This window comes from Falco rusticolus, chromosome 8, assembly GCF_015220075.1.
Source record: "Falco rusticolus isolate bFalRus1 chromosome 8, bFalRus1.pri, whole genome shotgun sequence".
NCBI classification, from domain to species: domain Eukaryota; kingdom Metazoa; phylum Chordata; class Aves; order Falconiformes; family Falconidae; genus Falco; species Falco rusticolus.
The window spans coordinates 59186288-59207331 of NC_051194.1; the positions used below are offsets into that span (position 1 = coordinate 59186288).

Genomic DNA, 21044 nt, shown 5'->3' on the forward strand with positions numbered 1-21044 from the left:
TAACTGAAAATCTGCAGCCAAAGGCCAAGATGTTGAGGACCCTGCCACACAGTATCACATCAAGCCTGAGCGCATCATTTTGGCACAATCTGTCTCTGGTTTTGATCCAGACTCTGGGCTCCTGAAAGCTCAAGTATTTCTTTTGTAGGTCAGGGAATTTTAAGTGGGACATTTTTAAGAGATTTTAAATGGGAGAAGGCTCCGTGGAGACCTTACAGCAGCCTTCCAGAGCTGGAGAGGGACTTACTACAAGGGCATATAGTATAAGGGGGAATGGCTTTAAACTGAAAGGAGGTAAATTTACATTAGATGTAAAGAAGAAATGCTTCCCTATGAGGGTGGTGAGGCACTGGAACAGGTTGCCCAGAGAGGTGGTAGGTGCCCCACCTCTGGAGGCGTTCAAGGTCAGGTTGGATGGGGCTGGGAGCAACCTGCTCTAGGGGAAGGTGTCCCTGCCCATGGCAGGGGAGGTGGATCTAGATGGTCTTTAAGGTCTCTTCCAAACCAAACCATTCTATGATTCTATGATCTGTGTGTAGAGCCAGGAGTGCTCTGCACTCTCAGAGGAGATGCAAAAACTCCCATTTTCCAGCAGCCATCTTCAGCCCCTTGCAATCCCAGCTGCCAAGAAGCGTCAGGGCTGCAGTTCACATCCAACTTGGGCCACATCATACCTGCAAAAAGTCTTCCCTTTCATGTTCTTCCTTTTGGGCTAGTTATGATCTTCACATCATAAACACATGCACTTACGATACTCTCATTTTTGCGTTGTGAGGCCGAGAGTCGACTAATGTTGCTCACCTTCCCATGGCTCAAAAGCTCACTGCATTACAGCCATTTCCCTGCAACTACCTATATAACTGGAGGCACAGCACACTTGAGGATTTCCCTTCCTAAGGTTGCATCCTTATGAATAAGAGGGTAATAAAAAAGCCTGGGGAAGTGTTGCCTCTTCTCCACTCCGTGCTATGCAAGACTGCAGGGGACTGCCAGCCACACACTCCCAGGTCCTGGGGTTGAACGGAGGAGGCTGGGGAGCAGGATACAAAGATGCAGCTGAGCTGATGCAGCTGCTGTGGGAAGGCAGCCATGCCTTACCCAGCCACACGCTGCTGCTACTTCCTTTCCACAGCTCCGGTATTCACCTAACCTCAGCAACCCATGCAGTTTGGCAATCTAGCATAAGACTAGCTATACATCCCTGCTCACTTACGACGCTGAAGGGCCTTGCCAGAGACAGTTATGGGAGCCAGATCGCACCCCGTAGCAAATAGCTACTAAGCCTTTGGCTAGCTCAAGCTTTCCTTGCCTCAGGGTCAGCATCCCCATATTCCAAAAGCAGGCTTCCACCACAGGAAAAGGGCAGGAAAACACAGTGAGAGCCTTCTCTTACCCTTTCAGCGTCATATTTATTCACTTACTCGACGAGTTAAATGTTCGGCAGAAACACGAGCTGCTCATTTTGTCCTTGATAAACATGGAGCCACACTGACAAGGATGGACACAGCAGAATCATTACTACTGCCAAATATGCCTCTGCTTTCCTCAGGTGGTGAATATGGCACGTGTGCAAAGTTTTATCTTATCACAGAAAGTGACACTGCACAATTAGATAGTCTGAAGAAAGATAATGAGAATCATCAACAAAAGGAGCCGATGAAGGAAGCTGAAGTGTGCCAGGATCAGCAAATAGCCAGTGCATGGTGGGGAAAAGCAATAAAAGGGTAAAGAAAGGAAGGGAAGCATGTGGCTCACCATTTCAATGCAAGAGTAAAAGGACGTTTCAGACTGAAAGATGACAACTAAAACTGATCTAAGAAAGCCCTACACACAAGCACATGCACTCACTAGAGCGAGAAGTCATATTGGGATAGGAAGAGTCTTTGAAAATAGTTCAAGACTGTGGAATAAATTCTTCAAAGAATTCATCATAATTGTCTGCTTCAAGGGTAAGGTACGCATCCCGACTTCTTTTTCCCTAACTGTGTAAGTTAGGCTAACAAAAGATACAACATTTTGATATGAGATTTGCCTTAGTACAAAAGGAACTTCTAAGTGCATAGGCCTGTCTCCTCTGAAGAAGAACCTGTGTGCCCAAGCATTTGGTCATTGTCTTTAATACACATACCAGCACATATTTAAAGAACTACAGCAAACTATAAGGGGGATAGAATACTCCTCCCACTGCAGACTCACAACCTGCCCACCCCTGGGAAAAGGATGGGGGGGGGGGAAAAAAAACCAAACAAATCCTAGGGTGCAAGATGCAAGCCACAGTTTTTAGCCACGTACTAGTAAAAATAGTCCTTTTTTCCTTCATTGTTTCTTAGACTTGTTTTTAAAGACATTGTAGCCAGCCACTGGGCAAACACAGGAGCTGGGTTACATGAACCAGGGTCAGTGGGCTTGCATAAAAGTTTCCTGCTAGGGTTGATGACATGAGAAAGGAAAGTAGTTTCTAGCCATTTTGCTTTCACCTGTTCTAGCAAAGGAATTCTCCACTCCAGAGCCCAAGTGAACACCAGCAAGCACTGGACTCCAGGCTCTAGTACACCTTGTGATAAGCAAGCCCACTAATTTTTTTGTACTTTTAAGCACAAAGTTAGTGGAAATGAAATGCTGATCATTTCCTTATGTTCTGCAGTGAAGGGAGAGGTGGCAAAGACCATTTTAAAGTTCTCCAGTGTTGTTTTCAGAGGTAAAGACGTAGGTGATGACTTGAATATGAATCTTAGACAGCTGCACTTTTATGTATACAGAAAAGAGCATGCACATAAAAGAAGCCTTTTCTCACCACCCCTAGGAGATTCAGCAGGACTTGCCAACAGCATTCGGGAGTGTGAAGTACATAAGTACATTATTTAAGTACACTGATTCCATTAAACAGAACCATTTGTTTTCGTCTTCTCTGCAAACACATCTGCCTAAGTGCTCCAGCTTCACAGGGCGCACATGGAGTTTGGAGCATTACCCATGGGGATTGTGCGCAGTTGGAAGAAAGCAGAGAGATACAGCAGTTGTTAAAAAAAAAAAAAAGGAAGAAAAAAAGAGTAGTCAAGTCTTTACTAGTCTGACAGTTCCTAAAATAATGTTGCCTCACTTAAGAATGAACATGCTTATCTCTGTGATCTACAGAACCTGACTAAAAGGTTACTTTTCCCTTGCCAGAAAAGATCTTTAGAAGTTTATGAATGCCTGAACAGAACAGCTGAACCTTGCCAGATGACTTTATGGTAAGAGAAGGCTGCAGAAAGCCACCTCCTCACATGTAAGCAGTATGCTTACAGAACAAATTTAGAGGATGTACATAAAAAAGCAAGTTTCTAGTATTCAGAGCTGTATGCAGCTACCTCATTATTTTGCAGAAAGGCACACATACTAAAGTCTTGGACTCCAAAGAGTTTCCTCCTCCTCAGTTGCTTCTGACTAATGAATATTTTGAACAAAAACCAGCTTCTGCCTGGAATTTGCGAATCCCCAAAACCCACCATTATTAAGCAGCATGAATTGTGTGCATGCAACTCTGAAAAGCACAGCAGTTAGCTGCCTATTGGTATGATCAAGGATTTATGACTTGTTATAGGATTGCTGAGGAAGAAAATCCCCTACGCAAATCATTGTATTTATGTGGTAAACATCATTACACTAACTTTAAAAGCGTGTATTTCCCACAAGGAAAAGTTAAAGTTCTGTAATTATACCATAATTAAGTCTTTACTTACAAGTCATGTGAGCCTAAAATCTTTATCTGTCTTCAAATGCAAAAGTGGTAGCACAGCTGTAACCATCCCTGCATAGACATGGGCAAGGCAAGGGCTGACGACTCCCTCTCATTAGACCCAGCAACCTCATAGCCAAGATTTGTATGTCTACAAGTTCATCTGCTTTTTCTGCCTGCACTGGCTGGTGTCATGCTGCATTACCTCTGCAAGACAAGGCTTATATTCAAAGAAATCCACACCTTCATTTGCTAAACAAAGTTGGAAGGAAAAACACAGATCTCCAAAGTTTCAAAGAATTCAATTCTTAGAACATAAAACAGTGGGTGGGGTTGGCTTTGTGCTTCCCCTTGCAGCAGCTTACAAGAAGGGGGAAAACTCAACATTTTGCATTGTACACCATCCCTATAGACCACCCCCCACCCCATCCCTGAAGGATTACAAGTGTTTAAGCTTTCAGAAGAGAAGAAAAAAAAAAGATAAAAAAAAAAAAGAGTAGTTAGTATTGCCTAAATTTAACAGACTGCTTCATGAAATGTACAGCTCCTCCTTATTCCAAAGGACGTTATCACTTTCCACAGTACTTTCCCAATTCAGGGCCTAAAAGCACGCCTGCAGAAGGGAGATTGTATTTTGGCAATATTTTTTTGCACTGACAGTGCTCAGCTTCTGCTGTCAAATGACTAGCATCGAGCAGAGCAATCCAAGAGCACAGCTTTCCTTCCCAGGTATTCATATTCCTGCTCCTGAGCATTCCTTCACTACATCTGCAAGGCAAGTCACAATTTTTCCCTGTAAGCCAGCTATTTGATGAGCCAGGGCATTCACAGTTTCTTGCCAGCACAAAGAGGAATGTGCTGTTGTACAGCTAGAGAGAAAAAGCTTTCAGAAGTATTACCCCTGGTTCTCAGCACGCAGCACCGAGGTCACATCTAGCTGTGTGTCAGGCAGCCTCAGTAATTCCCAGCTCCACTGCAAAGTGACACTTCAGCCAAAAAAACCCTATCATCTTCGGGAAGAAAGGCACTGTCAGTACAGATGGATGTTGCATGCTGGCGACAAGTCATGCAGCAGATCCTTCTGAAATATGTGCTGCACATGCACAGACATCTCTTGGAGTGAAGGACTCCAAAAATCCTTAGTCTGAGCTTGAAGTGTTGGACATAAAAATGTGATAGCAAGAAGCACAAAATTCTGACAGCAACTTCTCAGGTGGACCAGGGAGCTTTCAAACCCATTAGACAACCTCAAGGAGTACAGACATGCTTTCTACTGCTTTAATCTTTAGCACCTTTTTACAAGCTGGAAAGACCATCTCAAATGAGGCAGAATAGCATGAACCCAGGAGCCTCCCCACTACTTAGCTGAGGAGGAATAAATTATGTTGAATATCCACAGGGACATCTGAACTGACTATTCCAGAAGAAAACATTGGTAGTTCAGTTTCCAAACAAGTCCGCAACCTGTATCTTACATTTTAATTTCAGTAAGAGACTGTATACTAACAGGAACAGAAAAATGATAGTGTTTTGACTATGCAAATCATGATTCACAACAATTTATATAGATCTTCCTTCGTCTTCAGTAATTGCTTGGGGAAAAAAAAGCCACAAACGCAGCGGCAGAGAAGATTTCAACCCAACCTGAAAATGTATCATCACCTGCAACTTCAGTTCATCCAATCAATATTAGTTGTCATCAGTTCCAGAATTTCTCTAATAAGAATTTCCAGTACCTGGGCCCTAGAAAAACACCACATGGTGTGAGAGGACCCCATGCCAGCTAAATAACAATACGCAATAGGGCAAAGTGCTAAGTCAATTGGAAGCCGTTGTCTCCAGAACCAGAAAGGCAAGCAGCTAATTAAAACATTGTGTGGGAGCCTGCATGAGGTGTAAGAGAGCGCTGGGCCACAACAGGCTTTGGATGTGTGCCTACGTACAGAAACACACTATTTAAAGCAACAACAGTTTTGAGAAGCAATGTAACATTCGTATCTCCTCAGCCTACTCTAGAAAAAAACACCCCCTCCCTCAGCATTTTATAAGCGGTCTCCTTTACAGAAGTCACCACGGGTTTCCAATTTTCTTGTTTGACTCAAAGGATGATTGTAGATTTCAGAGGTCAGAGACTAATCGGGGCAGGAGAAACAAAAACAAATGAAAACCACTTATCCTTTAGTCCTCATCTAAAGATCAAAAAAGAAAATCAGCTTACGAAACAAACCATTTGCTTCATGATTCCTCTTGTGGGGAAGCTAGACTTCAAAAAAACAGGTGGGGATCTGCGCAAAATCCAGAACTTATTCTTAGAAGTGTGTATCCCTGTACATGAGGTTGACACCCAGGCTGTGCACAGGACAGTTATGAACGTGCTTACACCTTGGCAGGGTGGTTGCCCGGCTATCATATCACTGCTCCCCTTCCAGTATTACTTACCGATCGATACTCATAATAGATTTTATCATATTCGCTGCCTCCAATTGTGACTTCTGGAATGAAGCGAGGGATGGCTACAGGATCCAGCACTCCGCTTTTGTCCTGAACACTGAGGGGAAAGAAAGAAAGAAAAAGAAAGAAAAAGGAGCAGTTAGTCTGCATCCTGCGCCAATGGCAACAGCATCAATTCTGAGATTGGCCAAATATTAAAGAACTACTTTTCTGTTAAATAATACTTCCACAGGTTTAGGCTATTTTCTGGTTGCAATGAATACCTGGTCCTTTCCCTCACTCCTCGCACCCTTGCCTCCAGTTTGCTCCTGCTCCAACTTCTCCCTGCTTCTCTATTCCTCTCCCCAGGTTTTTCATCCCTGGAGATGCTCTGTAATTTCTGGGAGCCTTCTCCAAAAGGCACCTCTAGGTTTTTGCTTTCCTATATTATCAAGGTAAAACCAGTGGTTTTATTGAATCCCACACACTATCTTGCTGTATCAACTTCATTTAATTGTCTACTGCTCAATTAATTTTCACAAATGAACCCTCAAAAGGATTAAAGTGAGGTGGTGCTCTTCCCCAAACTCCCATCCTAAATGGACCGACACCAAGGTAATCACAGGGGTTTGGGAGCAGGCAGTGCCTCTAGCATCCTGCCTGGGAGTAACCGGGGGAAGCCTGCTGCAGCAGCTGCAACAACACATATCAGGATCCACCAAAAGTCCATGCTGCACAATGCCAGCACTTTCAAACACCCCAAACGTGAAACGTCTGAGAAACTGCTAGAAATCCACCTTCTGCATACTGGTATTATACATAGACCCACAGTGCCACCTATACATATTTGGGGAAAAATACATCAATTTGCAGTCAGCAGTGACCAAATTCTAAACTGAACACTTGGAACTCTTCAAATTGTGTTGTTCCCAGTGAACTACATCTCTTTACAAATATTTACATACACATAAAGGATATCCCTGAGCAAAGTTCTTAATTTTTAAGCCATTTTTTTCCCCCCTAAATCACAAACCTTGGGACCTTACCTCACAGCACTGGACAGCTTCAACAAGTAAACTAGTATGCTAACGTATCCTGACACGCACACTGTAAATTAACCTACTACCGACAAATTAGTAAGGAAATACAATAATCTAGAAGAAGCTGAGATGGGAGGAGGCATGGATAGATGTCCTTTCACAAGACCAGAATGAACACCAAAGATGCTTCCTATAAACTACTATATTATCTATCTACACGTACATTAAATGTTTATTGCACATGCTGGAAGCCAGGAAAATGAGCCCTCTTTTGCCTCCTCACCAACACAGCAAAAGCTCTCTTCATGACATGTTAGCACCGGCCCTCCTGTCGGCCACTCCCAGCCTTCCCACTCCAGGATAGCTTGGAATAACCAAGCTGAGATGGAAGAGCTCGCCCAAAACTGATCTGACAATGCAACCAGTTTTATTTCTGAATCCCAGCATACTTCAGGAAGCACACCCTTGCACCTCCAAAGTCTCCTCTCTCAGGTTTCTGCTGCTAATTAACCTTGAACTAAAACAAACAGACCCCAGCAGAAAGCAGCCCTTCAGGTATGGGCTCCTCATCACTTAAATGCCGTCCAGCCTGTAACCACACTAGTACCGATGTTACGAGCTTGAATCTCTATTTCCATTGTGCAGAGAGCAGAGACAAGCAGCGGTCAGGACAGCACGCTAAGAGTTTTGATCTGAACAGGACCACGTGCAGGCAATGTTTAAAGACTTCGCTGAGCTCAGACTTAACAGCACAGACTGTGAAAGATCCACTCATCTATCAGTGGATAAACACATCTCCGTCCCTTCTTCCCACAGAAATGGGGAGTCTGCTCTCTGCCAAGTAGCAGCAGATGTTCTGGACCTTCCAAGTCTGTAGGAGAAAGCAGATAAAATTTGTCCACGCATATATGAAGTATAACAGAGTCTAGTAGTCAACCAGTCTACAGTTAATCCATTCCTTCATGAATATCAGCCAAGTAGCAATTGTAGAGGACAATTTCTTTTAGTTATATATAATAAATTGTGTTGAGGCACAATTTATTTTAATGACTAAGATGGAAAACCTACTGTTCTTAAAAATTCTTTGCTCTCACAACCACTGCCTCCAAAGAACCCACTGTACAACAAAAAAAATGCAAGCCTAATGCTACCAAAAGATGGCTTCTCCAGGTTCAGCTCTGCTCCGACCTTAAGAAATAACTTTGAATACTAACTAAAAGCACCACCCAAAGACACCTGCCACAACAATGTCTAACCACAAAACCACACTCGCTTGCCAGAACTAATTCACTGCTCAGCAGGAAGCATTTAAAGGCAGCTTTTATGTTTCCTTAGCTTTCTCTCTCCCCAGCACAAAATTATCACTATTTATTACTTTCTGGCTCTTAACCATATTTTCTTGAAGCAGCTCTCATCACACAGTAGCATAGCTTTGCAGAGCATGCTTTACCTACCCATAAGTTTATGTCACATTTCAAACTTAACTGAGAGCATGGAAGTGACCACATGGTCCTAATACTGTAGGAATATCAGATTTTAGCTCACCATTGTTGCAACTGTCCATAATTCTATGAACTAAGGTGTTTCCCATTGCTACACAGGAATCATACTTGTAAGTATACTACACCAATGAGCAGCTCATCTCTTTTCCAAAAGCATCTACTACACACCTACTTCACACACTATGTCCAGCACAACATGCACGAGCACGTACTGAGGAATCAGGACTAACACATTCCTGCCTGTTTTCCAGAGGAGGAAGTCCTGTTTCCCTTACAGGCAGCTTACAGCAAGGATACAGAAATTTTTCAGGGCACCCGCAGAAAACTGATGACACACAAGTAACTGCGCTTTTTGTCCCACCTATGTATAAAACAAAGTCCCAAGACTGCCTACCACAACGAACACTAGAAAGTCTCATGAACGTATTTGCTAAAAGTACAAGGTAAGGTAAAGGAAGTGAGACAGTTTGGAAAAAAACCCCAACTAGTCAACAAAACAAAAAACTCAGTTTGCACAGCCTGAGCCATGATTTCTCAGCAACTGATGTTGGCATAGTCACAAAAACTGAAGTGACAATACGCAGCATGAGAAAACCACACTTCCTACCTGAAAGCAGTCACTGGTCTAAACAGGCTTAGAGCCAGCAACACAAAAGCATATCAAGTTAAATTCTGTGTTTATTCATGAAAGTAACTTGAGAAATAGCAGGTGGATCCCACTGAAGAACAGAACATTTTTCTCGCACACCTGGAAACCAGCTTCTTGCCAACCAGTTACTGTGTTTCAGGTTTGAAGGCGAGCCAGTAGGTACATTCAATTCCTCTGCCATTCACACCCATATTACCTCGGCCAGGGCTCCTCAACCCCTGCTGCAGTCAGCTTCCCTGCCTTCCATGGGTAGGGTACAACACATGCAAGTGAGCCAGCGAGCATGTGATAGCTCACAACTTTGCCCCTACTTGTGAGAGCAGAGAAAAGGAGAAACGCTCCTGACTCAAGCCACAGGCACACAGAGCTAGATAAGAGAGATGGTTCCTGCATCCAGCTCTCACCATACTGACCTCCTCCGCTCCTGTGCTCATTCAGCAAGTATTTATGACAGCCACAGACTGTGTCCCCCCCATGTCTCTCCTTGCTTGTCATTTTGCCCTTGCCCATTCTCTCCAGGACTTTGTAAAGGCAGGGCAATGATATACAGACCTCCTCCTGCCAAAGCAGCTCAGGCTCCACCGTCTAGTTAGGCAGAACGAGTATGCCATGCCCAAGGAGAACCATGGCCACTCCCTTGGTGAACAACAAACACTCTTCATGAACAGCAAAAAAGAAAAAAAGCTTTCCAAGAAAAGCACATCTACAAGAGAAGGTGAGGTGTAACACAGCTCTTCAAATCTATAAAAAGACACTGTAAAAAGAAAGTTACAAAGAACTGTTTCAACTGAAGCAAGAGAGAAGTAAGGTGTTAAAGGAAGCAGGTTTTAATAGTGCCAGAAGTTTTATAATGAATGGTTTATGAGATTTTTGGAGCCTCCATGACAAAAAGTTTCAAAAACAAGTCCACCAAAAACACCTTTTGCAAGCACGCCCAGTCCTGCTATATGAAATCAGACAAGACAGACATTCAGACGTGGATCCTTCCTCCCTTCGCTAAGCTCAATTACACAGCGAAACAGAGCTAAAGGGCCACCCTCCCTCATTCACCCCCATGCCTCCTTGTTGCAACATTTCATTTAACCAAAACAAAATGTACAGAAAGGAAATAGGAGCCAAGCTCTGGGGTTAGCAACAGGTCCAAGAAACTAAAAAAAACGTTAAGAGAACTTAGAAAATGACTAGTTACTGCACATACAAGGTCCTTCAGTAACAATCTCAAAATGCACGTCTGATGTCCCACCAAATACAATACCGAAGGATTTACTACACAGTGTTTGTGGCACACTAATAGTTATTAATGAATAACATCAAATAGATGAGTAGCAAACTATTTCATGGCTAGATTGTTTCCAAATGGAAATAGATCCCCTTTTCATCAAGATAAAGCAAATGCCAATACCTATCTTTTTTTAAATGAAATTAGTGGTGGCTGAAAAAAGCTGAAGTTTGTCCATACAAAATATGTTCTGCTCTAGCAAATTCTGAAGGAACTGTGGAAATATAACAGGTTTAACTGTGGACTTGTCTGATGAAACAAGTCAAATGCAGTAAGCTCCCCCCACCAGCTGGTAAAGTAACACAGGCAACGTTACACAAACTACAGTTCTTCATTCCAAAGTGTGTAGACAGACACACAATTTCACTGGGAAGGGCACAGATTAAAACGTGCTTGAGACAATACAGTGGCAACAGAGGAACTCCTTGAGACATTTCAAAAAGCCAGCAGAATGGTTTGTGTTGGATTCCACACTTGGAAAGGAAGGAAAGTTGTGAAAGGCATCCTCTGCGAGATCCCTCCACCTTACATACAGAAATGTATACCTTTCTAACCTTTTACCAAGACACACCTCAGCCCCACAACCACACTACTCTATTAGGGCAAGGGAGAGAGTACTCAAGGCCAAGGCAGGGAGATAAAAGGTATCATTATGCAACTGATTTTACATGGGTGTGGCTCACTGGGTTGATTAGCTTACTTATTTGCATGACCAAAGTAGTCAGAGGCCCTGCTGGGGTTTGTGCGCATTAGACCCTATACACGTGTAATGAAAAAAAGTTATCCTCAGCCCTGCCCATTGATCCACTTCCTCCAGACACACCAGTACAAGCCGAAGGTGGAAGAGGTAAAGCTGCCGACAGACCAGCCGGCACCGGAGCGGGATTACGATCACAGCATCCTGCCTCCCGCTGCGGCAGCCGGTCAGAGCGTGCTGCCCCTCTGACAGCATCAGATCTGAAATAGCCCAAGTCAGAATGAGTGGGCTGTGCAAAATGCTGGGAGATCAGGGGAGGAAGCAATTGCAGATGGAAAACCAAATACCTGCTGCAGCTTTCCAGAAATACCCACGAGAGGGCAGCATGTGCCAGCATATGGAACAGGCAGCCCAGCAGGAAAGTGCTAAAAATTAATCTTTTTGAAAGTAAAAAATATAATGTAGGCATGGGAAACCTGCAAATCTGCGGAAGGCTGGGTAGCACAAGCTCTTTTCTACTTGGGCACTGGAAAAGTGAGGAAAGCATCAGCTTCAAAGTTCATGAACTAGCACCCGAGTTTGGCATTTGATGCTGCCGGATGCAATTCCAACACTGCACGCAGCAGGCTCCCTGCAGTGTTTCTTCGGTCCTTACACGTTTGTCTTCTGGCACTAGGCCTGACGTTTTCATGAGTGACCTTTGTGCAAGCTGTGACACAAGACTCATGTTGGTCCTGCACTTCTGGACTTAACGTGAGAAAAGATGATGTCCAAATTGACACAATTTTATAAAAAAATTACAAAGGTGCTCTTCCCAGACTGCCCGATATGTTGTGCGCTATTTTCTCATTCAGCTGAGCAAGGCACAAGCACAAAATTGGCACAGGATCTGTTGCTACACATTTGATCAATGCCCTAATATCCCAGCATCTCAACAAGATTCATAGCAAACACCAAGCACATTCATCAGGTGTCTGAATACAAATGCTATCTTGACAATGTGCTTCTGAAGGAAAAGGGAACCAGGAAAACTCATAGCATAAGAACATTTAAATTAGCGGTTTCTTGCTTTGTAAGATCTTACAACAGCCACATGCTGCCAACAGAAGAAATAATTTCCTATTATCTATAATGACAAGAGCCTTGCACAGGAGATTCACCCTCCCCTAGGGTTCAATGAAGAATTCAGTCCTTAACAATGCAATTTATTCCCTTCTACAGCTGCAAAGTAGAATTTTCATACAATACCTTAATACACCGCTCTAACTGTATGCTTTCCTTTACCTCCTTCCTACACTCTGCCATTAATAATCCTTTAATACCCGTACTAGTGCAAAGCTATAGGAAAACAAACAACTATTTTCTCTTTCAAAGGAAATCTGATTCTGATAGTTTTGCAGGGTCTAAGTCACCAAATGCTATCCTTCAATTACTACATGAAGAAACCTCTTCTTAGATAATTAAAGGGCTCTGAATCATGACTTGTTTCTCTTGGACACCACCCAACACTGCTCTTCTGAGATCTACCTTCACCCCTTGATAGATGGGCCATAGAAAAGGAACATTATCTCTAATTTTAGGAGGCATTTGAAGTAACAGCACAGAAAAGGCAGCAAAGAATATCAGAAGCCTGCAAAACAGTTTAACTTACTACTCCAATGCGCATCACAATCTCAGAAATTCAGAGACAGATATTAAATTTAAAAGTCCCTATGTTTCTCTTAACCTGAGGGATAACCAGAAATTAATATGAAAAGAACAATTTTTCAATTTTATTTCTAAACTGTAGTAACTATACTGCACTTGCTACCTGCCCATGCAGTCTAAAGATGAAGTTTGGCAAAACGGGAAGCCTGTCTCACTTCAGTGCAAGGTTCCCTCTATTAAAAGCCTTACAAATGTAGATATATTCACTACACAGGGTTACCCAGAGGGTATTTTGTTCATCAGCTTGGCTTCAGACTAGCACTCCTGATGCTTCGTCTGTAACACACGGATAAAAGTTTAGGTCTGATCTCACTTCTTTAGACATCAGTGGTTTGCTTCAACAGATTTTGGAGTTTGGAGGGCCACCTCTTATTTCAGCATTACTCTGGGGACATATGCAGCCCCACCAGTAGCATTCCACAGCTGAATTGGAGGACAGATAACCATGGAGTACTTCTAAAGAATTATTATAAACCAAATTTGATTCTATTCCAGCAAGGCACTTTCCACTGAGTTTCTCTTCACATTCAACTACATAGACAAGGACCTTAACAAAAAACAAAAAAAAACCCAACAACCAAGCAAAAACATGCCCCCCCCCCCAAAAAAAAAAACCACCACCAAAAAGCCACCCTTAAACTTTTGTACTTTACAACCCCCATTGTTATTATGGAGAATGAACAACAGAAATACAATACTTCATTCTGTAAGTTAGGATTAAAGCATCTATTTAGGATTATTTACTGGGAGTCAGGGGAATGGGGCAAAAATTCCCCTCTATATTCTGTTCAGCCAGCTACCTGACTGCTGGAAAGATACTTAAAAGCAGAAAGCATAAGAAATTAGTTTAGTTTTAGAAAAAACACTCTCAACACAGCCAATCTAAACAGTATCACATATAAAACTTGCTACAAGGTTGCTCTGTCAACAAGGCTTTGTTGAAGGATGTTATGCTGCCCACGGCAGCAGAGAAACCACCACACCAACTGCATAAATGCTCTGTTTTAAAATGAAATGCTTTTCTGTGATCACCCAGAAACAGAAGCGCTCACAAAAAAGACCTTCCTAGGGGCCACAGGTCACAGCACTTAGGAAATGCCTGGAGAGTTCTTCTGCTTTATTAATGGAATGGGATCTATTCGTCTGGAGTCTCTTGTCTAATCAATTAACAGCAGCAGCAATATGCCACACCATATTACGGTGCCAAGCACCAGTATTACAAAAGCCTGCTATCACCGACTTCTGACAAAGAACAAACAAGACAGAGTGCAAATATAAATATACCCTTAAAAACTGAAGGCCTTAACCATTTTCCCTGAGATCTTATGCTAAGTAATGTTCAGTTACTGGAAGACATCACACTTACTAAAGCCTCAAATGATGGAAAGAGACATCATCCTGCTCCAGCCATGGCCCCTTGTCAAACTTCAGGTACTCAATGTCTTCGATTACCTGGAATTGGAAGATAAAAATCACACTAATTGGTGGTCTGATCAAAAGATCCAAAATCAATGCACATACCCCCCAAATGAATTAAATAATCAAAATATATTATTAAACAAGTCACCCAGCAGAAAGCCTTCACTGCTAAAGCTGCATTAACAACCCAAATGTTTAGAGCTCACGTATCTCCCAGTCATATTTCTGCAGATCATGGCCCTGCCATAAGCACTGGGCAGACATGTGGGGGCAGCTCTGAAGTTCCTGGTGCTTTCAGCCTCGGTGAGCAGAGGACGGCAGGGAATAAATCGGCTCAGGTGCCTTATTTCCAAATTCTTACCTGATCCAAGACATTCTTCCTCAACCTGCCATTGGGGCTGAAAGGAAACAAGGAAGGTACAACCCCACCTCTAAGGCAGAATGAGGAGGAAATGGAAGTAAGTCTAAATTTAACCCCCTTTCATTGCAAACAAACACCATCACGGCTCAGTGGCATACTAACTGAGACAGGCTGAGGAGCAATTGTGGCAGCTCCCTCTCAGTATTGCTGTGTGTGGTTCACTTCACAGAAACAGAGGTATGTTTCAGGCTGGAAAACTCCAACACACTTGAAGTAGCCATACTGACGGAAGTCCAAAGCCTCACAATTTCATCGGTCATCAGGACCTACCCACGCATGCATGCACCCCAAGCAGAAAAGAAAGGTAAAACTCACAGCTCAGCACCCAGAACCATTCATCAAGTAACACCAGCTCAGCAAATCATTCCTTCAGCATCCCCAGACTTATCAATTCCATAGTTGCGCTTCATTTAAAGCCTTACTCCACCAGAAAACAGATCTTTGCTGCTCCACTGGGTAATTGCTTAACGCAAGCCTGAGGTTATCACACACGACTGACTGGATCTGAAGGAAACCCGAACTAGTGTCAGAAAGATGCACTTAAGGTGCATGACAAGGTGTAGGTAGTAGCTTGAAACAACTTGGGAAGGAGCTCACTGTTACAGCTCTAAACACTACTTTTCAGAGGTCTTTTCCAGAAGGAAAGGATAAAGCTATGAGGTCAGGACCAAAATCCTGATGACACGTTGTTGATCCATTGACAAGTAAGCAGATGCCAGTAATAAAATGAGTGATCAAATAACAAATGAAAAATGCACCTATTCTTTACCATACAATAAATCCACTATAATTATTCCCTGCAGTCACAGGAAATGCTAAATCCCACCTATTACCACTTAAAAGGCAGTAACAAAGTGCTATTACAAAGTAGTTTCAACTATAAAGGTCTACTCTATTACCAGTATTATGTTTTTATGTTAAGAAATAATGGCTTAGAGACTATGACTGTGTAATCACTTTTCCTTAAGGCATTTGTATTTCTTTAAAACTAATTTTGCTGATAGACTTAAAAAATATCGTTGATATGACATTGCCAAAGCATATTTAAAGCTTCAAGCAAGTTTAGATTTCTTTAACCATTTCCAATGTCCTACAAAGAGGCAAAGTTGATAAGTCAGATACTGTAGCTGAGATCATATGAAACCTACTTCTCACAATGAAAAAAGCCAATGACAAATCCACCTGTTGATGGAAAATATTTCAATCTTCAAAAAACACTACAGAAAATTACGCCATAACATTTTTTTTAAAAGAGTTTTCAAAATTGTATTTAGAAACCCCTTCTTCCTACCAGACTGTTGTAACATAACTTCCCTAGATAAGCATTCAATGATGTAAAGAGAAAGAAAGGTATATGGTAAGCTAGTTCAAATATTCATTATTTATTTTAATTATTTAATTTAAAAGCTGAACCTCCACCATACTTCCCATCAGCTATGCAAAAGCAATTACTTCTCTACTCCACAGCAAAGCTTTGGAAATTCACCACTATGGCTGATGACAGGACTAATAATAGAGTTGTTAAGAATAGAGCTCAGAGTATGTTGTGGGGAAAAAGTAATCTGTATCCAAATTAGTTTTGCACACTCTTTATTATCACATCAGAATATATTTCTCCCAGCAGCCCATTAACAATAGTATCAGCCGCCTGACCAGACTAGAACAGCTTAATTTATAAGGAATGCCCTGGTACCCCCTGGGAATTAGCAGCAAATGAATGATTTAAACCCGATCACAGCACAACTTGTAATAACGTACAGGAGAGATCAGGTCTTAATATACTGCAGAGCACACTAGGATTTAGAAAAAACGGTTTCAATAATGAGACCCCTCTCCATAATCTTTGCAACTAAGCCAATACGAGCATCTTACAAACTCTAAGCTCGTTTCACAGCGATCCAGTCAGTGTTGTTACTGCAAGAGCTGGGGGGTGGCAGGCAGAAGGTGACACTGTTCTTGTTTACGGGGGACACCACCACCAAATCTCAATAGGCCGCTCTCTCAGATGACTTCTCCCCACACTCCTCCCTCACAGGTTGTTTCTTTAGGCAAGAGATAGAAGCAGCAATGCAGGCTACAACCCTACAGAGTTCAGAACACAACTTGTAGGAAGGAGTTCAGCTGACATAAAGCACCTACAACTGAAAAATTCCTGCAGGCTGCCTCTGGAGCACTTCACTTTTGTACTGGCGAAGGACAGAGCACAGAGCTGCTCTGTCAGCAGCCCCCTATCTTCACCACATTCTCCAGCTCAGGCAAGCTGGTGACGCTGAGTAAAACTGATACATAAATACAAAACACCAGCCACAAACACAAGAGGAATAGAAACAATTTCAGTTCAGTTTCAGTTCTTTTCTACATTCACCTCTTTTAATACCCAGGGCTTCTAAAAAATTTAAACAAGTATCCAGCTAAGTTTTTACCTCCAGTTTTATCCTCATGCAAAAGCAGTCTGAAAAACCCTAGTGAAGTTCGTTTCAGCCACTACAACCAACGTTAATTACAATATAAACCCCCAACTGATCTATTTAAAACACACTTCAGAAACGAAAGTAACTTCTAAGTTGTATACGTCTGCTATGAGCAAATCAAAAGCCATTAAACTATAAGGTCATAAAAAAATTAAGCTCCCAAATCACACAGCAAATAGTCTGTAGATTGAAGCTAGCTAACAGTTAAACATTGCTATCAACAGGATACAGCTGTGTAAACAAAACATCCTACAAGACAGAGCCAAATCCCTCCTGCCAACCTTTATTTCCAAATTTCAACAATTTCATTCCAAAGATAAACTGAATCTGAACAGAAGTGGGAAAAAACAACTTTATTTTCTGGAGTGGAAAGAGTACCAATTGCTATAGCTAACATCTAACAATGAAAATGATACCATCTTGTACTTTGACTTCAAAATAATAATCCTTCCTCTAGTCCAGATTTGTCCAACCAAATTAAGAACTACATCAGCGCATACTGATGACCCTATGTAGAGTAATGACACAAGATTGCTGAGCTTGGTAGACTCTCTACTTGAGCAGTAAGAGCTTTAGCTGACTTTAAATCCTGATTTAAAGGATTAAAATTAAATCCCTAGCAATTGGTTTTACTACACACACAAAAAAAAAAAAAAAGAAAAGAAGCAGCAAACTGCTTTATTCTGACCACTTCAAGACACACTCAGAGAGAAGGAAGGGGAGAAAAAACAAACACCAACCTCATCCCAACTTCCTCTTACTTCTTCTACCGAACATCTGTGGCTACCCTTCCTGAAACACCACAGTTCTCAAATCTTATCCTTTATGTTATCTGGAAAAAATACTAGAATTACTCAATATTAACATTCACACCCTGACCTCGATATTTTGTTCAATTCAGCTTCTTCTCATTTCATTATTTTTGTCGCTCAAAAAAACATCTGCAAACACAACAGAGAATATTATTCCTGGATGCTGATCTTTCTTGCCACCAAGGACACTTTCCACTGTAAAGCTGAATCTTCATGGTGGCTGCAAGTGTATGAACTTCAACAAGGAGTGTCTTCCAGCTGCTACATGCCTTAGCTACTACAGAAGCAAGGGCACCCCTACCCTGCTAGCACTAAAATAATACTATAGCTTCTTATGCATGAGAACAACGAGGCTGCACTCTCAGTCTTTCACAGGGTTACTTGCAAGACTGAAACCTCAAAAGATTCAAGAGCTATTTGGTCATTTCAGGACTAAGGCAAAAAGGTGAAAATTTACCCTCCTCAAGGCATTTTTTCCCCTTCCTGAAAATGATACAGAAAGATTCATGTCAGAATCATCAGCTGGCAAAAGTTGCAGGTAGCTATCTGCATAAATACAGTGGATCCCAGAACAAAGGGAAAGGCCTTTGGTTTGGTGGGGTTTTTTTGAAGCTTCCAAACCCACCTTATTTCCAGAGATCTTAGAAATTTTGCAGTACTCCAAATGCAAGCACTTGCCTCCTTGAAGTGTGATTTCACAAAGAACTTCTATTTATCTGCAGTCACACCAAAGGCACTAGCCCTTTTAGTGGGTATAAATTCAAACTGCCTCACGAATCTACTGGTTAATAACGATAACTTCTATTATCAAGTGCATGAGCATCCAGAAATCCAGCTACAGCAAGGCAGGATCCAAAGTGTGGTGCACAACCATATTGTCACGAAGGGAACTAAAAGGCCTAGAAACACACAGCAATGCAGCTAACGTGTCCAATTTTAGGACCAGGAAAGTCCTTATCAATGTCTTCTGCTTCACAAAGATTTTGCATGGGAACACGAGGATATTAGTTGCAGGATATTTTAATGTACAAGGCTAACTAAAATCTACACTTCGTTCCTCTGAAAAAAGTCAGTCTTAAAAGAAGAAAGTTTACTGCAGACTTCAACCGAAACAGATTCATCGCCAACTCCTACAGCAGGACCCAAGCTGAAAGATCCAGGAGATTTTCCAGCCCCTTGCTCCCAGGACTGCTCTCAGCATTACAGGATGTGGAATATCCCTTTGGTCAGTCCAGGTCAGGCACCCCAGCTGCATCCCCTCCCAAACCTCTGCACACCCCCAGCCTAACTGCCAGGGGAAGAATGAGAAACAGAGAAAGCCTTGACGCTGCGCAAGCGTTGCTCAGCAATAGCTAAAATACTGGTGCGTTATCAACACTGGGCTGGTCAGATCCAAGGCACAGCACCATATACACTCTTGCAAAGAAAATTAACTTGATCCCTGTCAAACCCAGTCCATCAGCAAGTGAGCACAGCAGTGACAGGCTGCCTTGTGCAACACTTCAAAACGTTCGAATGTGTTTTGTTTGGGGGTTTTTTTGAGAGCTTCACAAAGGCAGTCAGCAGTCAGAAACCTCCCTTGCTATGAATGCCAAGGTTGGGCTTAAGGATCTTTAGTGAAGCACTGACTTGGAAGCTGAGCTAGGAAAGGCTCTAGGGCATGTCCCATAGCAAGATGGAAGCGCCCCCACAGAACTCCATGCAAACCCCTCCAGTAAGATGGCCTGCTACCTGCTGAGTGTCATATGTAGTGCAGGTGGGTGGGTGGATGAGTGCTGATATACCAAAATGAATGTTGCTTTCCTTTCGCATCTGATTTGGGAAACCCCATTATGCTTTCCCAAACTTCTCCCCTTCACCGAACTAGTAAGTTTTCCATCTCAAAGTAATCACCCTGCCACTTCTCTCTTCCCAGCTGAATCAGGAATTAATTGCATACTGCTGTATAAAGCTCTGGATCTACTTCCTAAAGCAGAAGACAATATAACCAGTCTCATATTTCTTTTCGTCTCTAACAGAGGAAAGGAGAGCATTAAGTGGACTCTGGAAAGGTTATCAGAGCTTTCAAACAAGAAACACAGAGAATGAAATATTAAAAATCAGCAAGACCTATCTGAAAAATTATTTTTCAGTTAATGTGCGCAGCTGAGATCCTTACTGCTATTTTAGAATTTGAGTGAGTTTTGAGGGCCTTGCCGCATAACCTTCATCCCTCGAACTGAAATGCACCCACTACAAACCTGTCCAGGATTACCAAAACCTCACTGCTCTTTCCAGCAAGGGACAGCAGCTACAGAGAAAAGTTAACAATGGGAAAGCAAAAGGCTTGTTATGCCACTAGTGACCCTCCATGAGCAAGAACGTTTGTTGAAATAAGGCAAATATATTATACCTACTCCAAGAAATGACACAGTTGAGTGGGAAGAAGCAGTGATCTCAGGTTAATCTTATCACATAAGAGATGGCTTATTTCTAGCAATGAGAGGGCAATTTATCTGGCTTGGTCCAGGACTAACATGTCTGGCAAAAACATTTGGGGGGAAAAAAAAAAATGCAGTTTAGATACCACATGTTAGCTCATACAAAGGAATAACCCCGGGTTACAAAGCTTATAACAGCTCTGTTTATTCAGCTCTTCATCACAACCAAATAACGATGCACTTTTAGAAAACAGCTATTTTATCACATAGGAACCTATATACCAGCCTGGATCACAGGAAGCTGCAATGACAAAGCCAACAGAGACAGACCTTATACTGGTAGACAAAGCCTCAGCTGAATGCTGGGGGTGACTCACCTTTTGGGAACTGATGATATTAACCAAACTGAGCTATGAAGAGCCTAGCACATCCCACCAGCCACTTCAAAGAGGGATGCTGACTGAACAGCCAAACACTGC

The 21044-nt window shown here is 42.3% G+C and overlaps 1 protein-coding gene across 1 annotated transcript in view; it reads right to left on the bottom strand.

Moving 5' to 3' along the window:
- The window catches only part of NDUFA10 (NADH:ubiquinone oxidoreductase subunit A10), a 43093-nt gene that overhangs the window by 8683 nt on the left and 13366 nt on the right, over nt 1-21044 (bottom strand). Inside the window, exons 8-9 of the mRNA XM_037398704.1 lie at nt 14389-14474; nt 6158-6266 (exon numbers count right to left, since the gene is read on the bottom strand). Of these exons, the coding sequence (XP_037254601.1) occupies nt 6158-6266; nt 14389-14474 (195 nt within the window). The remainder of the gene's footprint in view (nt 1-6157; nt 6267-14388; nt 14475-21044) is intronic.